Below are 22,679 nucleotides of genomic sequence, written 5' to 3'. Positions count from 1 at the left end.
AAGCATGAGAGAGTTCACAGTAAAAGACAACCCCAACTCTGTGCTTCCAAACATCAAAAGAGCTTCACCTCCTCTCTGCATAAGTAACTTCTTCCAGACATCCTGGCAAATAATTTCTACAGATAGAGACTAAGAAAGAGAAGTGGTGCATCCTCAAAGCTCTGCTTCTTGCTTCTCTACTGACTGGTAACCAGATGCAGAAACGTAGCTCAGTATGAATAGTAGTATGGCTGGGAGTTTGTGCTTCTCTTCTGAAACCAGCCCAGCTTCCCAAATTAGAGATCCAGAAAGCATCATAATCTGGATTGTCAACCAAAGAGAAAAGGCAGGAGTAGCAAAAGAAGCATTAAGATTCAGGAACAGTGAGATTACCTGCAGTGCACTGTTTCCACAATAACCCACAAAAGGGAAAATTACAGCTCCTCTACCCTTGATGGATGATAAGACAACAAAGAGAGAGAAAAAACAACAACAGGAAAAGGGGTTTCATCATCCAGAAGGTCTTTGTTGCAATTTCTTTTTTTTTTTCATTTTTGTGAAACATTACATCATAAAATAAAGACAATAGCAGCAAAACTCATCAAGATGGGACAAGCACATTCTGCTCGGTACCCTGGTAATGACATTTATGGAATTGTCCCTTTTCTGAAAATGCCTTTATAAAGCATTATAAAATCTTACAGAGAGAGAGTAAAAGGGACAGAGACAAAAGCATAGATAGAAAATGCTTGCAAGTAGATTTACTGATTGCTTATACTATAATCTAAAGTTGATCAGGAAAAATAGGACAGCATCCTACAAAAACATTTTCCCAAAATTTTAAGAAAGTCCTTTTCCATTGCAGGGTTGAAAAATCACTGATAATGAGGTTTCAGCCCTACCCACAAGGTCCAGATCAACTTCTGTTAGAACATGGAAAAAAATCCATCTAAAACTCCATTGAAAACCTGGCCTGAATAAATTTAAATTGCTGGTAAGCTGTGATCCAGATACAAATCCTGTCTTTTTCTAATTATAGCTACTACATGTCTCCGTGATCTGGGAAACTGCTAAATGGTAGTCTGAAATCTAGTATGTTTGGCTTACATCTCACAATAGGCACTGTAAACTTTCCTCTTAAAGCACCCAGCTCTCACAAGGGAAAAAAAAAGAGTGTGTGGGTGGAATATATTTGAGAGATTAAAGTATTCTCTCTCACATGCCAAATATCACCTGCCTGTGGTTTGCTCTCAAGGAGCTGAGCCAAGGAAAGCAGATCCTATTTGCCTCAAAAAGCCACCTGCTAGAGAAATATTCACTTTCCCCCAAAAGCACTGCTATTTCCTAGCGATAAGACTCAGCTCAGATGTGACCTGTAACCAAAGATGAGGGAGCACAGAATTCCACATCTACCTGCACAGAGAGTGAAGGAATCACCACTAAATCTGTGTGCAGGAACCAATTACATGAACCACGCAGAGGTTGAGCATGTGCACATGTTCACTGGGGACCTTTTTTAAACTGGTTTCTGAGAACTCACCATGTTGTGGATAAGACCTGCCTTTAGAGTGACCTTCTCAACCCAGCATGATTCAGCTCACAGAGCATGTGCTGGCTAAATCAGGAGATCTCCAAATTAGCTTTCACAACTGCTTCCTCAGTTGCTTGATTTCAACAGCATGAGGCAATAACTGAACATCATTTACTTCAGTGCACTGGCAGGAGGAAAAAAAAAAACATATGGTCCAGCTCAGCAATGGTATTGAGGAGAGTAAATGTTATTGATAATAAAGGAATTGGGGACTTTGGGAAGAATTAGGCAACCTAAAGAAAATTTCAGATCTGCTTTTTTTTGCTGATATATTTCAAGTAACTAATTTCATACATTAATCTGCAAGCCTTTATTTGAGTTTCATAGATTTGTGTTGATTTGTTTTGTGTTATCACTGATGTTTAATTGCTAGGAAACTGTTTCTAAGGCTGGGCTTACCTGTATTTAGCATTGATATAATGCCATCCCAGTAAGTGTAAATGGCACTATAGAGATGAGTCCAAATGGCAGGTTTTTGCTCTAAAAAGCTTAGAAATAACAAGCTAGCTCCACTTTACTGCACTTATTTGATGGGGACAGATTTTGGCCTTAGATTAAACAAGACATAGTTCAGAACAAATAAATGTACAGGAAGGACTGAAGCAGTTCCCAGTCACCTTTCAAATTCATACCTGTTTAGTAGAAGACTTCTTGTTCTGTGTTAGTAGGCAGGCAGCATAACATAAAGCTCGGGTTTTGCCTGTTATTTATTTTTAGTAGATGATAGAAGAAGTGAGACCAGCAGACATCACACAACCTGACAACACAAATACACCCCTGAGAAAACCAAAGCTGGCAAACAAACGCCCCATTTACAGTATAAACTCTCCAGGAAAATGCAGGGTTTTTAAGGGCAGGGTTTTTAACACTCTGAACACACAGACATATTTTATTGTAGGTTAGAAAATTTTGTAGAAAATCTCTGACATAGCCCATTAATGGCTTTGGAAGAAGCAGACTTCTACTAGAGACATCATAAAACCAGACAGCAGAAGCTCAGATGATTTATAATTTCATAGCAATGACCAAAATCAGATTTCATGAATATAAATCACTGGGGGGTTTATTTCCTGTTATTTCTAATAACATTTATTAGAAATAATGGTCGCTATTAAAGGATAATGAAATTCAGAGACTGCCACATGGATGAAGATAGAAATCTTTTCAAAACCACTCATGCAAAATCTGCACAAGTTCAGTGGTGGTTCAGGAGGATCCCCAAAGTAGCATGCTGGAATTCTCCTGCACAAGACAGAAGAAAGTGGGTCTGTAGAGCTGAAAACTGGAGGAAAAGAGAAGCTGAATTGTCCTCTGTGTGTGAAGGCTGTGGCTACAGAAATTCCATTTTCCTTTATTCTTTCAGGTCCCAATTCCCACATCAAGCCATGTCATGCTCAAGGCAGAATCTGAGAGTTAAAGTCAGTAAGTCACCCTTTTGTTTGGCTTTCTATATTCATGCTGCTGTGAAAGAGTGTAATTTAGAACCATTGGATGTGGTTCAGATTACCTTTTTCTAAAACTATCAATAATGGTGGACCAGCCCCACTACACATAGCATCACAAGTTTTTATAAGCATTAGTAAATGCCAAAAGATGAGAATTTCAGCCATAAAGACACTTCCTGCTTGAACTGAAATTCTCTCTCAAGCTGTTGCATACACCTAAAACCAAGGGATGGCCTTTACAAGGGGAGAAGAAATTTAGGACATTAAAATGTCATTTTAGCTGTCAGGCGTTTCTATTTAGCTCCCTTTTCAATACACCATTTGCATTTCCTGTATAATAATATAAAGTATGTGTATTGAGGTATTTAATAGGCAATCATGCAGAAGAAGGTATTTATTCCAGTAGCAGACTGGAAGCTTTCTTAGCAAGTTTCACAGACACAGAACTGGAAAGGAATGAAAGAGAGCATTTTGCTTTCATATAAAAGGTCATCAAATGCTATGGTCAGTATATCACTGAGAGTTTATTCAGCATTACCCTTTGTCCCTGAAACTATCATATCCCAAACCAGGCACTGCTGAAGACATAGCTGAGAAAATGTAGCTCTCACATGGCACGGACAGGCAGAGGCTGGAGTGAGGCACACACATCATCAGATAGAATCTGGACAGAATCACACTTAGAACTCAGAAAGTGTAGAGATAAAAATATGCTGAGCTTTCATAGACTTCTTCCTTCAGAGCAAGCAGTTCTGAAATTGGCCACCAAACCTTGCCTTCTCAATCACTTTGTCCATGTTGACCTGTTTTCTGTGTTTCGCCCACTATCCAACTCTCTGCTCACACAAACAAGTCCTGCAAGGCAGACTTTGCTTTCCCTAGCCCTAATCAGCAGAAATGCTCTGGCTATAACTACGCCTTATATTTCACATACAGGAAATATCCTTAGAGCTGCCTGTGCATCTGTGCAGGACTTCTCCATTACAGGCAAGCATTTCTTGTGAGAACTCAGCTGAGGAATAAATAACACCACATGCATGATGTTAGTTTTGGCATTTAGTAAGGAGAATTGTTAGCACAGTCTGTGTGTGTTGCATGCTTCTGAAGTCAGATGAGATACTTTTGGGCACCTGATCCTTCATACGAGTAAAATGCAGGACTGTGTAACTAGGCATTACTTTAATTCCCATGACCCAAATTGCATGCCCGAGAACTTCTGAACCTTTTCAGAGATTCAAATACAAACCTAAATTGTAGCTTCCACTCCTAACTCCCCATAAAACCTTAGTACATCCAAGTATACTTCAACCATCCTGTTACTATAGAGTTAGCACAAGATGATTCACTGTATTTTTGGGAAGGACTTCAGAATTACTCACAGGGCGCTAGACTGAACTTGATCCCAGGCCTACCCAAAACCAGGAACAACAGGGCTAAAGGACTGGTTCTTGAACAGACCTGCTAGTGTTTGCCTGTGGCTTGAGGAGGACAGAATCTGGAGATGGGATCTGAGAATGGTCACAAGCTGCCATCTGCATCATTGTGAAGCCACAGGGCTGCATGGCACAAAAAATTTCCAGGACCCACAGCAGGTCTTGAGTCAGATGAAACCTTCCCTGAGGACTGGGCTTACTGCCCTGCCTTAAGTAAGCTAAAGCCAGAGTGCAGCACCTCACTTTAAGAGATTCATTGGTGAACTAAGCAGAATTCAATTTCTGTTGGATTTTATTGAGTTAAATCAATCCCAAATGACCTGGAATTTTTCAGACCTTGTTTTTTCATCCTTAATTTTCAGACAGATAATGAAATTAGAAAGATGATATTTCACGGGAAGTGAACCAGCAGAGAGAACATACTAAGAACTTCTTTCTTCCACTGCACTAGTAGAATTTGGCTCACTTCTACTAGTTGTTAAAAGTCAATTAGGTTTGCAAATATGTATACTCAAAATTTGCATTTGCATGGCGGCCATGCTTCTCTTCATAGTCATGGCAAACACATATTCTGGTGACTAGTTAGATTTTGAGTTGGCTCATTGTGCACAAAACCTCAGACACTACCACAGAAAATGAAGCATGCATTTTTGTGTACATAGACATAGGTAGGTGATTCCAAAAGTCTGTGTCTGTATAACTTATAAGTGCCTGTATGTTTGACTAGCTTGTAAGGATTGGTTTGTCTCTGACATCTACATCCTTGTTTACTTTACTTTTAAGCCACAATTTGAATTGCAGGAATATTTAGGATTTTATGAAGGCTCAGGGAGAGCATCATTGGTACAAATGTGTATCTCATCTCCAGCATGCAAAGTCTTCTATCTGCAATGGTAAACATAGTAGCAGACAGGCTGAGGCTACTGAGGTGTGTTTTGCAATTCACATTAATTACTTTGCAGCCTTTTCTCTGAGTATTTACTGTGAAGTCTAGGGACATTTGCATTTCTTATATCTATCAGTCCAGGTTTTTTTTAAATGCCCACAGTTTGGTTGCATTTCACTTTAGTCTAGAAATGCAGGGAGCATATGTTTAGATTTTATCAAGAAAAGAGATAGCAAATGTCAAACAAAGATAGTACCTGAAAGGAAAGAAAACAATTCAAAATACTTGTTTAAAAAGTTACAAAATATGACAGCATTAATGGCACTTAAAGCTATGAGCACTTAAAAGATTACCACTGCATTTTTCTCAACTTCTTTTCCTAAATTTCTTTTTTCTTTTTCCCTTTCTTTATTTTCTAAGATCATGACTCAGCTTATGTCTAAATCCAAACCCAGCAAAAGGGGCAGAGAGCCCTGAGATTCTGTAGTTGCCCTGGCCCTCATGTGGATAGCGTATATGCTTAATGTCTATTTTTAAAAATTCAGATTCAGCTACAGAGAACAGCAGTTTGCTGACATGCAAAAGATAGAGCTTTCCTTCTGCCTTCATAGTCTTACAGCATTAAAATTTTAGGGTTTTTTTCAGTGGTAGAAAGTATGATTGAGAAATTCTTTTAAAAACAAGAACCACTGCTTTTTACACTTAGCCAAATATCATTAATGTTTTTCTTCTTTTAAACAATGTAGCACAAGATGTTGCACTTTCTTCATATGAACTTTCCTGCTGTGACATTACATTGAATATTTCCTACATGTGAAAAAAAAATCCATTTGTTTCTTTTTTTTTTTTTTTGTCACTGGTTATGAGAAATATCCACAGAGCTGTTTGGGGTTTTTTGTTTGGTTGTTGTTAATGAAAAGAGTGATCCGACCCTTAAATGTGTCTGTGTTGATTTTTCAAACCAGCACCAAGCTGATGCTGTGTCCATGGACATTCTTTTGGAGTTTGGAAAGATAATGCATCTGTTTCAAAAATGGAAAAAAAGAAATCTAGAAGTCTAGCTTGGATCACGTGCCAAAACGTAAACTAAGCCTTACTGAGAGTTTCTAGTTCACTCCGATCATTTCTCCTCTTTTCAATCACCAGGGGAAGGTTTTATGGATGCATACTCCATTAGGAAGATACACTTTTTTCGTCCCTTTGAAAGGCTCTTCTTACGTAGCTGCCCTTTGTCTAACAGTATACCGTGGCAGGAGCACTCTTGTGAAATTGCCATGGTTCTGTCCCTTCATTTGTGTCTTACCCTGGTAATTTTATACAGGCTGAAATTTCCATGTGCGTAGCTTTCTGTTGCCATTCTGCAGTACTGTGTTCCTGATTTGTTTTGGCAGAGCAAGCTTGAGTCTTTATGGCACAGTGAAATATTCTTCGATGCTATATAATTCAGACTGAACAAGGAGTTTGTATAAGGCACGTGTCTCAATATATATATGTATATAAAAACACTAACATTGTTAATTCAAGTCAAGCATCTTTTACATTTAATTTCTGTCTTCAAGTAACACTTTGTTTTCATGTTCCCTTTCTTTGGTTTCATTGGGGATCACTCCATTCTCCAGGTCTGAGTGCTGCTGGATGCACTTGGTCAGGACTGCAGTGCTAGAAGAGTTCTCTGAATTACACATCTTCTCCGTCTCCTCTTCCTTTTTTTCTTCATCCAAGGAGTAGTTTCGGAAGGTCTCATAAATTTTGTGCACATCCTGAGGGATGGTCTTTTTGAGGTCTTTGTTTTTCCTTTTGCTCATTTTAGCAGATGATTCAAACTTGTTAATGATGTTGTCCTCAGATGCTCCCTGCCCATGCTTGTTGAACTGCTCTGACCCTTTAAGGCGCAGGTTGTTAGGTCTATTATTGATGCTTTCCTGAGATGAGGCTTTGAAGCGCCCTGCTTCCAAGGCAGTAAAGACAGAGCGCTTCTCTGGAGAGAGCATGTCTAAAGAGTGGGCTCGCTGGTCCAGGCCCAGGCGCCTGCGCTCCATGCTCCGGATGGTGGCTGCCCGCTGAAGTTTGTCATGGATCTCCACACTCAGCCGCCTTCGTGTCTCTCTGAACTCAGCTGTCATGTTTGCTTTCCACTCTGCTGCATGGGCTTTTATTTCTCCAACCTTTACAACAACAAGAGACAGAAAATAATAAAAAAAGAAAAAAACAAAACAAAATTAAAAAAAAAGAAAGAAACACAACCAAAAACAGGGCTACAGCCTTTCCTATATAATAGCAGTGCAAGCACTTTCTCCTCTGGCATGAAATCAGAGACCAGTCCCAGCTCCAGTGCATCCGTCTGGACCCAGACTTCAGGAGCAAAGTGGCTCCTTGGCAAGCTGTAAACATACCAGCTCATGACTGAGTAATGGCTTATGTGGCATAGACCTGTCTGCCTGTTTCACATTTTGCCACCTCGCATATTTTATAGCTGTGTTATGCGATGGGAGGTGTTCACACTAATCCCTTCTTGGTTAAGAATAAAATTCCTGACTTATAATATCAGTAGTAGATGGCCAGGACTAGGGAAAATTAATCGCATATAGATATATACCAAATGTGCTTCAGGACAGCACAACAACCAGTGTAGCAATACAGTAATGTATCTTCCCATATTGCTCATAGATAGAGCTGCTCAATCCCACCAAAGGTTCTGTTCGGTGCCAATTAACATTGGAAATACCAGTTAGGTAATTGTAAATGGACTGCTGACTGATCCAGTCTACAGTCTTAAAAGAAGGTTTCAATCACATCATTGTCCAAATACCACCCTCTCAAGCCAGCTGGAGGAGTTTTCAACACATATTCTGTTTGGGCACCATAAGCACATCCTCAAATATCTCACTGCTTTGATCTGGTTTACTCCTTTGCACATAATAGCATGAAAATAAAGCTAAGAACAAAGAACCTCCATGGCTGCTGTATTGAATAACTCAGGTTCTGCACTAAGTGATCCCCAAAGAGGTCATCTTTGGTTCCTCAGGCCAGATGACCAAGTATCCATTTAGCACTTCATTACTGATGGCAGCAAGCATGTCACATCCACCAGATTCACAGCTCTAGGTGCCTGCTGATGATCAACCTGACAGCTAAAATTTCTGTTAAGCCGCCTTTTATCAGTGGAGATGCAAAGAGGAGGTACTGGGCCTCAGGTAGCACAGATGACTTAATAAAAAAATAACCAGCACTACCCCTCTGCCAAACTTTGTCTATGCCTGTTCTTTGGTTAACCCTGCCAGGTTAGTTTTGCTGATAGTGCAGGAGGAGATTGCCTTAAAAACTGAAATTCTATTAACATCCTCCACAACAGTCTTCAGCTGAGGAGTTGTGCAATTGCCTTGTATTTCCCAACCTTGTTTGAGTGAAACATTAGCAATATTGTCTTTGTATCATGGAAGATATGCTCTGGGTTAATTTAATCATGTTCTCCCCAATGCCGACTACTCAGTTTCTTCAATTTTGAATAGTACAGTACTCAGTAGGGAGCCTGAATCTAAACCTTTATTCAGAACCATATTCCCTGGCATAAGGAAAAGTAGAAAAACTCAATATAAATCACTGTTTTGAAGGCAGATTCTTGTTTCTTAATGAAGAGAAACAATGTCTTCAAAACCCACATATCTCAAATTTTTAAGGGGATAACACTAACATGTTTATCACAATTTTGTAGCTAGTTTCAGAGTGAAGACTGGCCTTACTTGTTTGATAACTGCAGTCCTACTGATGTGTTCTGTGTATTTGGTAGTACTGATAGAGGAGGAACAACCTAGGTTGCTTTTGTTGCTTCTTTTCCTCCCTAAAGATCAGAGGAAACTGGATACCAAAGGCAGCCAGTGCCATGGGGAATATTGAGCATTGGTCATGCAGAGAGGCATCCTCCTTTAGGACAAGCAGGAATCAGGCACTTAAAGCTCTCTTATAAAATGAAAAATCACTGAAAAGATTACTAGTCATACCTCTTCTTTTGTCTTCTTGGACAGGACTCTTAGCCAGTCTCCAATCATACTCAGGACAGCAGCAAAATAGGCAAGGCCAACAAGGATCCAAAACCACACTAAAGGTTTATACCACTCCCGGTAATGGATGTTAGAATTTCCTCCTGAAATAAGCATATACTTATGCTTAGGAATCATGAGATGCCAAAATTATGACAAAATAACTGCAATTCTGAGAAATGCCTGGAAGTATTTCTTGACTCTTGTCAACACCACTGTAGTTCTAATAATAAAGAGGCCTGTCAGATGGGAGGAACACAGTCTATTCTCAGTTTAAGACTTGTCAAAATTACCTATTGTTCTGCTGCTATGAGACCTGCCAGAACACCTAGTAAACACTTTTCTTTGATTGCACATACTCTGAAGCAAGTCTGAAATACCCACTTTGATGGTACTTGCAATGGCATGAACACATTCCCAAGAAAAAAGTTTAATACAGCTAGCCTTCCTTATTCTAAACTGCCTGCAGCCTGGTAGCTGAGAAACTTTACAGTTCAACTCACTCAGGTTATAGTTTCCATGTTTTATGGGTTTAGCATCAGGACCGAGAGACCTATATGCAGCAGAAAGAAAAGTAGCTTCCTCTCCAAATCAGGATGCCTGACAGGAAGCCAACTGTGCATCAGCCCTGAGAATAAGGATATACTGTCTGCTTGGGTATCAGTTATAGGGTTGTATTCTCTGAGCAGTGACTTGAGAGGAAATGCAGATCAAATGAAGCAACAAATATGCTATATGGTCTTCATGCAAGTCTCAGGATGAGCTGGCAAATCTAAAGAACTATGAAGAGCCTCAAATAAATGCAGTAGCAGCCACGCTGCTGCCTACCACAGAGCAGAGTAAGCTTTTTCAAAAGAAAGCAAACACAACTTCACATTTGAGACTCCCAGCCCTATCACGGTGCTATGCACAGTGCAAGAATGAGAGCCAGTGAGAAGCAGGCACAGCCCTGAGCTAAAGTGAGCAAGCAGCAGAGAGTCTGCTCAGCCCCATGGGCACAGCCATATCCCTCAGTGAAGGAGAACAAACACCACCTTGGTGATACCTGTGTAAAGTCTCTGCCTGAAAATCAAGCCTACCAGGGGACTCAGGAAGAGGATTGTGTATTTCCTGGACTCCAGCCTTGGTTAGACAAGAGCTAGACATCAAGATGTACTTCTGTATGACTACAGAGGGATTCTAGGATTTCCCCCCCTCACCAGACAATACAGTTCAGCATTTTCCCCAGAGCTTTTTGCAATCTGAGACATTCCTGACTCTGTCATTTTATCCAGACTCAATATGAGTGCACATACGGTGTTGAACATCCCCATGGAAAGTCAGACATTTGAGAATTGGCAGGGACCCAAATACTGGGTTTCATGGTAATCTCTCCCTGTAGACTTCATGAATCATTTTCTTTTTTCTAGTCTTTAAGAGTGTGAAACAATGGGAGGTGGGAGCTGCTGTTGCTACAGTACAACAAGGCTCTTCTGATCATATGTGTCCCCAAGGAAGCCTGCTATGAAACAGATTGTCTAGGTCTATCTTACAGAGTAATCAGGCAGCTGAGAAAGTATGAGACCACTTTTTTCAGCCTATCAGATATTCTGTTTTTTTTCAGCCTCCATCCACAATTTTATCTCCATCAGTAGTACAAAAACCTTCCAGTCTGCCAAGAGCTGGATCATATTCTAGGTGGAATAAATCAGTACAGCTCCATTGATGCTGTTTTACCCAATACAGTGTAGTATTTTTTATTTGATGTTGAAGAGACAGAGATACTGAGAGATTAAAGTGACAGAAAATCTGTCTCGAAACCAGCAATAAAACCCAAATCTCCTGGTGATCACCTGCCTTAAACTCTTATCATGATATTGCCTCTGAAGTTTTCTTATTCAGGATCATCTATTTGATCTTTGAAAACTCCTGGTTGTTAGTAGCCACCCAGCTGCAAATCATATTCTCCTAATCTTGCTGGATATAACTATTTAATGTTCAGAGTTTGTTTGTTGTTTTATTTTTACTATTATATTTAAAAAAAAACAACCCAATACTGAAGTGTGATATGCTTCAGAAAAATATTGTGCATTCTTTTTATTTCACACTGTGCACCACAAAGACAGAATATCAGTGAGCTTCTCTTCACATTTAAGTGGTTAAAATGGACCAAGCTCAATCATTTCTGCATCTGAATGCTTGTAAAACACCTCTTTTTCATATCTGGGGCTTTCTTTGTTCAGTGCCTTTTTTTCCTCACTAATTTATGTCTTCTTTACCATTATGTCATAAAAAGGAGTATTAGAGTCTTCTCTACAAAATGATTTGTCTGCAGCTCTTCAGCAAAGAAAACTACATATCCCTCTATTTTCATTTGATGTTTTTAACCCACTTGTATTTCACTGATAGGATGTAACAAAACAGTGGTGTAATATGGCTATAACACGGGGATCTTAACGCCTTTAATTAGGACCACTAACAGGAATGAAGAGTAGAGGTCATGCAGTAATGGGGAAAAAAATCCACTTATTTAACCAACTTGTCATTAGCAAAGCAGTTATATGGGGAAAAAAAAAATCTCATCTTTCCAGCCAACTATCTTGACTCCCTCTTTGGAAACTGATAAGCATGGGTATTTATAGTTCCTGCTAGCACTGTATTAATCTTGGAGAGTATCCTCCTAGCACTGAGATGCATGTCCCATTAGTCCTTCTCTTCCTGGAGGAGTCTTCCTTAGCAAGGCAACTGCAATGTCAGACTTTCTGCCAAGGTTAGAGGATGTAGTTTCTGAAAAGCTGCAGCTCATGTAGTAGCAGCCCACTACTGTGTTCAATAAGATTTCACCAGCCCTATGGCTCAGCCCTACTTCGTAACAGCTTCATCCATTCATCATTATTTTGGCTACTTGCTTCTGCAGTCAGGCTCAGCCCTAATGGACAAATACAAATCTTGAACCCAATGGGAGAGTAATTTGACTTGTGCATAATTCATTGCCCAATAAAGGATAATCAAGGTTTCCCATGCTCCCATTATCTACACTGCTGAAAGCTTGCAATCTGCAGATGACAAAGCACCTGGATCTTAAATCAGTCTGGTGTCCTATTGCACAGTAACCCCAACAGAAAGACCCGGAATATAATACATTATGAAAAGCCTCCTCTCTACATCAGAAAACCAATTCTAAGAACCAATGCTCTCATGCACAGTGACTAGGATAGAAGCCACTCACCTGCTACAAAGTCACCAAAGCCAACAGTAGTCAGAGTGACAACCACAAAGTAGGTGGACTCCAAGGCTGTCCATCCCTCGATGTGTTTGAAGATAACTGCAGGAATGGTCACAAAGACAACGCAGCCTGCCAGGATGAAGGCAATGGTAGAGATCACCCGGATCTTTGTTTGACTCACTTGCTTTTTCTATAAACAGGAAATAAAAATAAAAAAGAAAAAAAGAAAAGAAAAAAAGAAAAAAATATATTTTTGAGTGGATTTTTGGATCAGGCACATACCTTGTAAATAGCAGTGTGGTTGTACTGGTGTCAGCTGGTATAACTCTTTCTGCCTTCTTTGAGCTTATTAGGTGGAATACAACCTTTCCTCCCCGTTACTGTGATCCCTGTCTGGGTAATTGTGAACCTCTAGCTCTGGTCCCAGAAAATTGTGCTTCCCATTATCCATGCACTAGGCAGTTGCTAACTGCTAAGAAACAAAGGCTAGAAGAACAGCCCTGAGCTTCAGAAAGGCTCCAGTGCACTCCAGTTCAGCTTCAATGTGTAAGAAAAAAATGCACATTCATATATCCATACATGTGTATGTACACCTACACTCCCTCACCAGCATCAAGCATTCAACAACCATGACCAAGACTAAAATGAAAATAAACCTTCTCTTTCCTGTAAAAAACAAAATTAAATGCTATGTATCAATAATCCATGGGTCTGGTTTTCCATGCTCAGAATTTCATTCACAAAAATTAAGGTTAAAAAATAGATAGCTGTATTATCAGTTTACTCGAGAAAACAAGGATTTATGTCAAATACCAAACAACCTGAGACAAAATTACCTGCATAAATCCACACTGGAAAGCTCTTTAACAAAGAGTATGTGTGTTATTGCCTGCTATAAACAAAATGCAAATATAGGCAGAGTAATTGCAACATTTTACACTCCTAGATCACGTAAACTCTCAATGTATTTAATATGAACTTAGATTTGTTTCAAGTAATATTGATGAAAGCCTGGATTAATACAGTTGACTCTGGCATATTTATTTCAGATATTCTCTGCTGTAAATAAACTCAAAATTCAATAGTTTCACAAGAAACCTGAAACTTACTAGGTATCTTACTGTGGATTAATTACAGTGGCAGTGTAGATTCTGTATTTATCCTGGAAAAGGAATGTGGGTGTCACAGGAAGTCGCATACTTTCAAATTAGTTTTCCAAATCAAGCATCTTGCTTAACCCAGAAATGTGATCTATTTTCAGATTAGGATATTGCCAAGACAGGAAATAAGGTCTCAGAAGTTATCTTTGTAATATATAGAAAGGATATTGCCTGAGCTGGTTAATATCTAACCAGCATGTGAACAGTTCTAATGCTTCCACTAAAGCACAAGTATTTCTTTTAGAATGTAATGTCAGACTCTCATGAGGCACTCATCTGCTCTGGGAAGTTCTACATTTAGAACCTGGGTAGCCATGTTTCATAGATATCTTTAATTCCGAAACTGAGATGATCCCTACACTTACTGTTTTTCTTTTTGTGTGTGCACATTGCACATTGTTTTCTGTATCTGGCTGAACAGGAATATTTAAATAGGATTAGCAATATAATGCCAAAAATAAGATTAATCCAATATAAACCACGGAAAAAACTGCCACTGGAGCTCCAAGACAAAAAACAACATGAGAATACAAAACCTGCCTTGACTTCTTATTGCCTCTTTTTCTGGAGTCATTTTGAACAATTTGCTAAAATACTAAAGGATAATCTAGCTTCCTTAAGAGATATAGACCCATGTTCATAATAGCAGGATTTCAGACACACTGTATGTGGTGAACAGAAAACAACGATCCCATGCATGTTACATAGTGTCTTATAGCAACATACTCACTTTTAGTCATGGAGGACTAGGATTTAATCAAGATGTTGTTTACTTATTAGTGTGGCCACCATGACTTGTTCACTTCTACTAAATGCTCCAATTTCCTGATACATAAAAATGAAATGGCAGACACCTTGCTCCACTTGAGGTTAGGAGGCACATGCAGTGCTATATAGTACCAGAAGTCCTCTGCCAAAAAGTATTTTGGAGCTGCCAAGCACTACAAGGAAAGCAAAGTTATGCAGAGTAATCCTCCCTTCAGTCCCAAATAATAACATTAAAATTCTATGTGTCAGGATTATCTTTCTCATGGTAGAAACAGGAGTGGACAGAATGGCCTGTAAAATGTGCTTGGTGACAGCCAGCATGGCTTTACTAGGGGAAAATCCTGCCTGACCAATCTGGTGGCCTTCTATGACGGGGCTACAAAAGTGATGGACAGGGGTGGAGCAGTTGATGTCATCTACCTGGACTTGTGCAAAGCGTTCAACACTGTCCCACATGACATCCTTGTCTCTAAATTGGAGTGTCATCAATTTGATAGGTGGACCACTCGGTGGATAAAGAACTGGCTGGATGGTCGCACTCAAAGAGTTGTGGTCAACGGTTCAATGTCTGGCGGAGACCGGTGTTGGGACTGGTCTTGTTTAATATTTTTGTTGCTGACATGGACAATGGAATTGAACGCGCCCTCACCGAGTTTGCTGATGACACCAAGCTGTGTGATTCCGTTGATACGCTGGAGGGAAGGAATGCCATCCAGAGGGACCTTGACTCACTTGTGAGGTGGGCTGATGCCAACCTCATGAAGTTTAACCATGACAAGTGCAAGGTCCTACACCTGGGTGGGAGCAATCCCAGGCATAGCTACAGGTTAGGCAAAAAGGAAATTCATGGTAGTCCTGCGGAGAAGGACTTGGGGGTGTTAGTCAATGAGAAAATGAACATGAGCCAGCAGTGTGCACTCACAGCCCAGAAGGCCAACCGTATCCTGGGCTGCATCAAAAGAAGCATGACCAGCAGGTCAAAGGAGGTGATCCTGCCTCTCTACTCTGCTCTTGTAAGACCTCACTTGGAGTATTGTGTGCAGTTCTGGTGTCCTCAACATAAAAAGCACATGGTACTGTTAGAACAAGTCCAGAGGAGGGCCACGAGGATGATCAGGGGACTGGAGCACCTCCCGTATGAAGACAGGCTGAGAAAGTTGGGGCTGTTCAGCCTGGATAAGAGAAGGGTGCATGGAGACCTCACAACAGCCTTCCAGTATCTGAAGGGAGCCTACAGGGATGCTGGGGAGGGACTATTCATTAGGGACTGGAGTGATAGGACAAGGGGTAACGAGCTGAAACTTAAACAGCAGAGGTTTAGACTGGATGTAAGGAAGAAATTCTTTACTGTGAGGGTGGTGAGGTACTGGAATGGGTTGCCCAGGGAGGTAGTGAATGCTCCATCCCTGGCAGTGTTCAAGACCAGGTTGGACGAAGCCTTGGGTGATATGGTTTAGTGTGAGGTGTCCCTGCCCATGGCAGGGGGGTTGGAACTAGATGATCTTGAGGTCCTTTCCAATCCTAAATATTCTATGATTCTATGATTCTATGAAATCAGTACCAAATGTTCAGGACATCCACTTGTTCAAGAGTTACAAAATCAGCTGAAGTTTGCTGAGTTTTGAAGTAAAAATGGTAGCAACGTTAATGAGAGGATCTGTAGAAAAGCCTGACTCATGGTTATTGTGCACCTCAGTCACACAAAAGAGCAGCTGAGGGTCTATTTTTTTTTACTCTTCCACTGGTACAAATGAAATCAGAAAGCAATGTTGAATTATTAGTTTTTAGAGCTACTGAAACGAGCACGAAAGCAAGACTCAGAAGAATTACTTAGTGTACAATAACACATGAAATTCAGGATACAGGTGAAAAGGGGGGTCTTTTTACAGTTAAACATGCATTCAGAGGACATTCACATAATTCTTATAGATAAAAAAAAATGCCAAGACATAAATGTGGAATATGTACATGAAATACGTACACTGCAGTTACCATACATTACAAAAAAGGTTGATTTGCATGAGGTTTTTGCAGATGGAGTTCCATAGCCCCATCGTAAAAGGCCACCAGACTGGTCAGGCAGGATTTCCCCTTAGTGAACCCATGCTGGCTGTCACCAAGCACCTTGTTGTTTTTCATGTGTCTTAGCATGCCTTCCAGGAGAATCTGCTCCAAGATTTTGCCAGGCACAGAGGTGAGACTGACTGGTCTGTAATTCCCCGGGTCATCCATTTTTCCCCTTCTTGAAAATGGGGGTTATATTTCCCTTTTTCCAGTCATCAGGAGCTTCACCTGTCTGCCATGATTTTTCAAATATGATGGACAATGGCTTAGCAACTTCATTTGCCAGCTCCCTCAGGACAAGCAAATGGTTTTAATCAGATCCCATGGACTTGTGCACATTCAGGTTCCTAAGATGATCTCAAACCTGTTCCTCACCTACAGAGGGCCTAAGGTCTTCATTCTCCCAGTCTCTGCATTTGTCTTCCAAGACATGAACAGCATCATCTTGCTCATATTAAATCAAACAACCTACTGTCAGCCAGGTGTAGTGCCAAGAGGGGTGAGCACAGATATTATCACAAAAGTACCCTTATCAGTAGAATTCTGTTCTTATGCATCTTTTCCAGTAATAATTGTGACCTCTTTTTTTCCTTAGTTTCTATTACATACCTGGGGGTCTTATCAGGTTTGATCTTATCCAATAATTTAACGAGTAAAAGATTTTTTTTTCCCATCTTCTCTCTCTCTGGTCCTACAGATCAAAGCAGATAACTGGATTCATTTACATCTCCTGTCCTTTTCATGTGAATTAACTTGGGCACAACTTTTCTAACCTGGCTGTTGATAACAAAAGGACCAAATAAGGTTATAAATTTCCCAAGCTGAGACCACAGGGATAAGGCATATTCCTTCAAAAAAGGAGTAGGAGACGTTAAGTATAGGAACAAAAGATGCTAGTAATTTATCAGACTAGACTATATTTTAAATATATGGAACATACATATTTCCATGAACAGCTTTGTAGTGTCACCTCCCATTTCACAATACTACTCAACCAAAAATAGCACTGGAACATTTGTCACTTCACAGTGAGCTCAGATGGTTCCTCCACCTTCCAAGCATTTTCTTCTCTGAATTTCTGACAAATATCCCCTAGACTCCAAGCAAGTTGTTTACCTTTCTGGCTAGATAACCAAAATCATATTTTTAGTGCTAGTATAATGTGCCTGCATGGAACATGCTGTCATCATCTCTTCCACAAGGCTTTCCATTTTGGAGCATTCCTCCAAAGAAAACATTTCTTTAACATTTCTTTTGTCCCCTTCACCTGCTCTTAACTTTTCTGCACTTTCCTATGCTGCCAACAATTCTTGGAACAGATTGTCTCTGCCCATGTCCTAATTAAGCAGCTTGTTAAATTACTTTCTCCAGATCAAAATACTTAAACAAGAGGAAAGACACTCTTTGTACTCAAAGCATAAAACAGAATATCACATATATCAGTTCTATTATTCTAACTTTTTTCTCAGCCGCAAAGGTTAGGTATGTCCTTAGTCAAAACATTTATGCCAGGCTAGCATAGACAGTGCAGGTAGTCTTAGGCTCACACTGTTTGCCTTTCAGCTCAGTCAAATGCAAGCCAGCCCTGGACAAGAGCCTGGCACATACCTCAGCAGGGTGTGATGCCAATCTCTACAGGATGTACAGAATGACCAGCACAGCACTGGGCTCCTTGATGATCAGCACTATGATTGAACCAACCTCAGTGCTGCCTATAACTGCCACTGTGGATTTCCTTCCTGCTTGCATTACTTTGATTCCCTTCTGAGTTACACCAGTATTTCCTTCTTCCAAAGAGTGAAAAAAATGGGTTAAGAACAGTCATTCTACATCACTTCCCTGTACCTGAATGGATAATCCTGATTTTGGCCATTGTTGAGTCAATGCTTTCATTCATCAGTGCAATTCAAGGGAAAAAAATGCAGTTATGCTGGTGCAAAGAAAAGTGCCATTCAGCAGCAAGCATAGATTTATGAGCATCTGCTCAGCACCTAATTAAGAAAAGCACTGAAACATAGAAAGACAATTACTGTAGCTAGATCAATGAGTGATCTAGTTATCTATTCCATGACATGGCCACTTCAAAAGACCTAGCAAGAAAAGGAAAATTTTACTTCATGTTAGAAATATCTCCTTTTAGCAGGGTGGAGAAATTAAATGTTCTTTTTTTTAGCTCTGTTTGGGCTTTTATTTTTTGTTCCGTTATTTGTTTTGTTTTCTTCCTCTGCAGTGGAATAAAGCATCAGGATTCCTTCAGAACATTGCCCTAGTGATAATGTATGGAACAACACCAGCATTTGTAAGGCTAAAGTAAGTAGTCTGTTGGACTAGATATTGAAAGGTTGAAGAGTGACCCTTTGATAAAGGGAGTAGATCTTCAAACTGGACTTCTTATATCTGTTTCTGGACTGCAGTTTTCACCTTTTGCATCGTTTCAAATAACCAACCAAGCAGCCTTCTCTTGCCCTTCTCAGATATAAGAGCATATACCATCCTCTGCAAGAAATTCTTGCAGAAGCCACTAAAGCATATTTTGTATTCACCATGAGATTTCTTATTAACACTATAAAGACTGCAATATTACTGTCTTTCTAAAAAAAAAAAAAAAAAAAACAAACAAACCACTGTTTGTGACTAGCCAAGTAACAAAACAGCATTCTCGCAGGTAACTGGTCCGAAGGGAGTGAATTTTACTCTAGGTGGGATAAAGATCCCAGAAGAGTGGAAGGAAAGTAAAAGGAGGAAGTCAGAGCAGCAATTCTAGGCAGGAACACGGAAAGAGTGGAAAATGCCTCATCCCTAGAAGTGTCCCTCCACACCACAATTCTCCCCCTGCTTCTCCAAGCCTTCTCCACCATTTTGTAGGAGCTGCCACTGCTTACCTGCAAAGGTAAAAGGAGGGCAGGGAGCACCTTCCAAAGGAAAGGTCTAGCATAGGATGAAGGGTGCATCAAATACTTTGTCCCATGGCTCAAAACAGTTTTTATTGCCACAATGACACATATGTGCCAATGAAAAATATAAATATTTAAATAGCAATAGAGGGGTTAATAGGACAGCTTAACAGTCCTGAAAGGTAACATAACTCTAAATTTGCCACCTCCATCCAGCCTGTTCGTAACTTTGAAGTAGCCTACTTCAGTGAAAACAGCACAGTCCTTATGCCTGCGATGAGGCACCATGTACAGGTACCCTCGTGAAATAATTTCCATCTATTTCAAGATCCATTATACCCCTCTCATTCACTCTCTGATGCTTCCCTAAAGGTTGGCCACAAGAGTTTTGGAGGATGTTCTGAAGAACACTAGCTAGAATGGCTCTATGCATTTATTGAGAGAGATGAGGGATCAACAATCACTGTATTAGGAATGATTCTGTGTTGCAGTTGCATTTCTGTCTTGCTTTTCATTTACTACCTGTACTGCAAACATAAACAATCTTGAGGTTAGGATTTTCTTCAGGATACAAATCAGGTTTTCAGAGATGACAATAACTGCATCAAAACCTTGGCACACAGGATTTGGTATTTCAGCACTGTACTGTGAGCAATACAGAGAAGTTTCCACAGTGGTATGACCAAAACTTTAGGGTAGGTAATAACAAGAGAATATTCACTATTAGTGCTTAGGTAAGGGTTTAACTTTCAGGATGATGATTGAAAAGCTTACGTGTTTTTGGCATTTATCAGCAGCTTCCACCAAAGCACCTTAGCTTTCAAGGTTCATACAGAGTATCTAAGAAACCCTAGCTGCTCGGTAAACTCTTAATCATGCTTTTGGCTCCAGTGTGTCTTGTGTTCCGTGAGACATAATTGCTTGAGACTCTTCAGGTTTACTTCCAATGAACCTCACTGCAATTAAAAGCTATGTGACTAATACTAATTTTAGCAGGAAGCAAGCATAGATATTTTTACCCTATAAAACTAAAGTAGATGGAGAAAAGCCCTGAAGATAACAGAGGATCTTGGGTTTATATACTTCATCAGCTGCACTCTACCCACAGTCAGAAAGCAATGCAATAAAAACTGCTTCCCAAATGAAAAATGAACCATCGCAATTCACTGTAATACAGACAGATACCTGAACAGTAGTAAATAAAGCCTCTGTATGAATCATGAATTCCTGACTAGTTTTTGAACAGTATTCTGGTTCTAAGAGCTGTAAAATACTGCTGCAGTTCAGTGACAAGAGTATGACTCCAGTAAGAATAATTATTGAAGGCTTCAACCTCTAATAATTTTAAATAATGAAGAAACCAGTAATGAAAATAAATTGAAAGGCTTCACATAAATAGGTGTCATGGGTTCAGCCGTGGCAGTCATTTTTTCTCCTTCTTGTAGCTGGTGCAGTGCTGTGTTTTGACTTCTGGGCTGGGAACAGTTGCTTGATAGCAAGCATGTTTTGAGGGTGTTTTTGTTCAAGGCTTTTTCTGAGCACATGCTCCAGCCAGGTGGAGGAGGGGAGGCCGGGAGGAAGGAGAGACAGGACACCTGGCCCAGGCTAGCCAGTGAGGTATTCCATACCATAGCACGTGATGCCCAGGATGCAACTGGGAGAGAGAGAGCAGGAGGGGTGGAGCTCTGGAGGAAAAATGGAGGAGGGAGCACGTGGTACTCGGTCGGGCAGGGTGGAGTGAGTTATGGGTCGGTGGCTGGTGGGGTGTTGTATTCTTTTCACTTGTTGTTTGCTGTATCATTATTATTTGCAGTAGTAATGGCAGTAGTGATTTTGTGCTGTGCCTTAGCAATTAAACCGTTCTTATCTCAACCCATGGGGGCTACATTCTTTGTATTCTCCTTCCTAACTCTCCGGGAGTTGGGGGACTTGGTTTAAACCACGACAATAGGCAAAACAGTGCAAGGTTTCTTATGAAGGCCCCTGTAGTCAACAGCTACACCGTGCAGTGCCTAACACTCACAGAAAGAGGTGTTACGGTAGTACCAGTGATAATTAGTTTGGGGGATGAACTTCAGTGCATATTGGGTTTCCGTTTCAGTGCACTGGAGATGCCTTGAGATTTCCAGGTAGCGCTGTACTTTGGATTTCAGCTAGTTTTAAAGCCTAATTTTAAATCAGTCTTTCTTTCTCTGTTTATACTGTCATCTTTTAAGCGAGACTGATTTGATTCTAAAATTGAAGCAAATATTAGTGGTGTTAACATGTTCTTCCTTCTTAGAGCTGCTGCGTTCTCTTTCTAGCAACACCAAGATGCCCTTTCAACTACCTCCAGGCTCAACACTTCCTGGGGTTACCCTTTAGAAGCAGAATCACATTAAGACCTTCATGATTCTCTCTTTGAAGTTGCCTCTGGCTGATGCTGTACTTGTTGCAAGCCTAACAGACATTGTTGATAAAACCAAAATATTTAAAAGATCTTTCAGAGATTTCAAGATCTGAAATTTAACTGTTTAGGTTAATATTAACCCTTAAATTACATTACAATTTACAAGTGATTACTGACTTGTGGGATTAAAGAAAGATGTGCTTCACAGCCAATTCACCTAACCTTAGTCACTAAACTTATACTCCGCAACAGAGACCAGTGGATATGAAAAAAACAGCAAAAGGTTTGCTGCAGTTCAGTTACTTTACCTGAAGTAGATTACTTATAAGCATCACAAACTGAATTCAATGCCTAATTAGAGGAAATAAAATGTCAAAAGCTGGGATCCATATATCTAGTCATGAATTTTTAAGTACCAGCATATTATCTCAGCACTGTGAAGAAAAAGAAGCTATCCTGCAGCTCAAATATACTGAAAGGGAAAGTGATCCAAAGACTAAAACCAGCACATTCCAGAAAAGCCAACCGTATTCTGGGCTGCATCAAAAGAAGCATGACCAGCAGGTCAAAGGAGGTGATCCTGCCCCTCTACTCTGCTCTTGTAAGACCTCACTTGGAGTATTGTGTGCAGTTCTGGTGTCCTCAACATGAAAAGGACATGGAACTGTTGGAACAAGTCCAGAGGAGGGCCACGAGGATGATCAGGGGACTGGAGCACCTCCCATATGAAGACAGGTTGAGAAAGTTGGAGCTGTTCAGCCTGAAGAAGAGAAGGCTGCATGGAGACCTCATAGCAGCCTTCCAGTATCTGAAGGGGGCCTATAGGAA

General features: G+C 40.3%; 1 protein-coding gene across 1 annotated transcript in view; it reads right to left on the bottom strand.

The window, feature by feature from the left end:
• Positions 1-6,416: 6,416 nt before the first annotated feature.
• Positions 6,417-22,679, bottom strand: part of KCNK10 (potassium two pore domain channel subfamily K member 10) — a 57,362-nt gene continuing 41,099 nt past the window's right edge. Inside the window, exons 5-7 of the mRNA XM_034062267.1 lie at positions 12,580-12,766; positions 9,333-9,475; positions 6,417-7,499 (exon numbers count right to left, since the gene is read on the bottom strand). Coding sequence (XP_033918158.1) covers positions 6,876-7,499; positions 9,333-9,475; positions 12,580-12,766 — 954 coding nt within the window. The 3' untranslated portion in view covers positions 6,417-6,875. The remainder of the gene's footprint in view (positions 7,500-9,332; positions 9,476-12,579; positions 12,767-22,679) is intronic.

Source organism: Melopsittacus undulatus, chromosome 4 (assembly GCF_012275295.1).
Source record: "Melopsittacus undulatus isolate bMelUnd1 chromosome 4, bMelUnd1.mat.Z, whole genome shotgun sequence".
NCBI classification, from domain to species: Eukaryota; Metazoa; Chordata; class Aves; order Psittaciformes; family Psittaculidae; genus Melopsittacus; species Melopsittacus undulatus.
The sequence above is the reverse complement of the archived record's forward strand: the minus strand, read 5'-3'. Positions and strand labels throughout refer to the sequence as shown.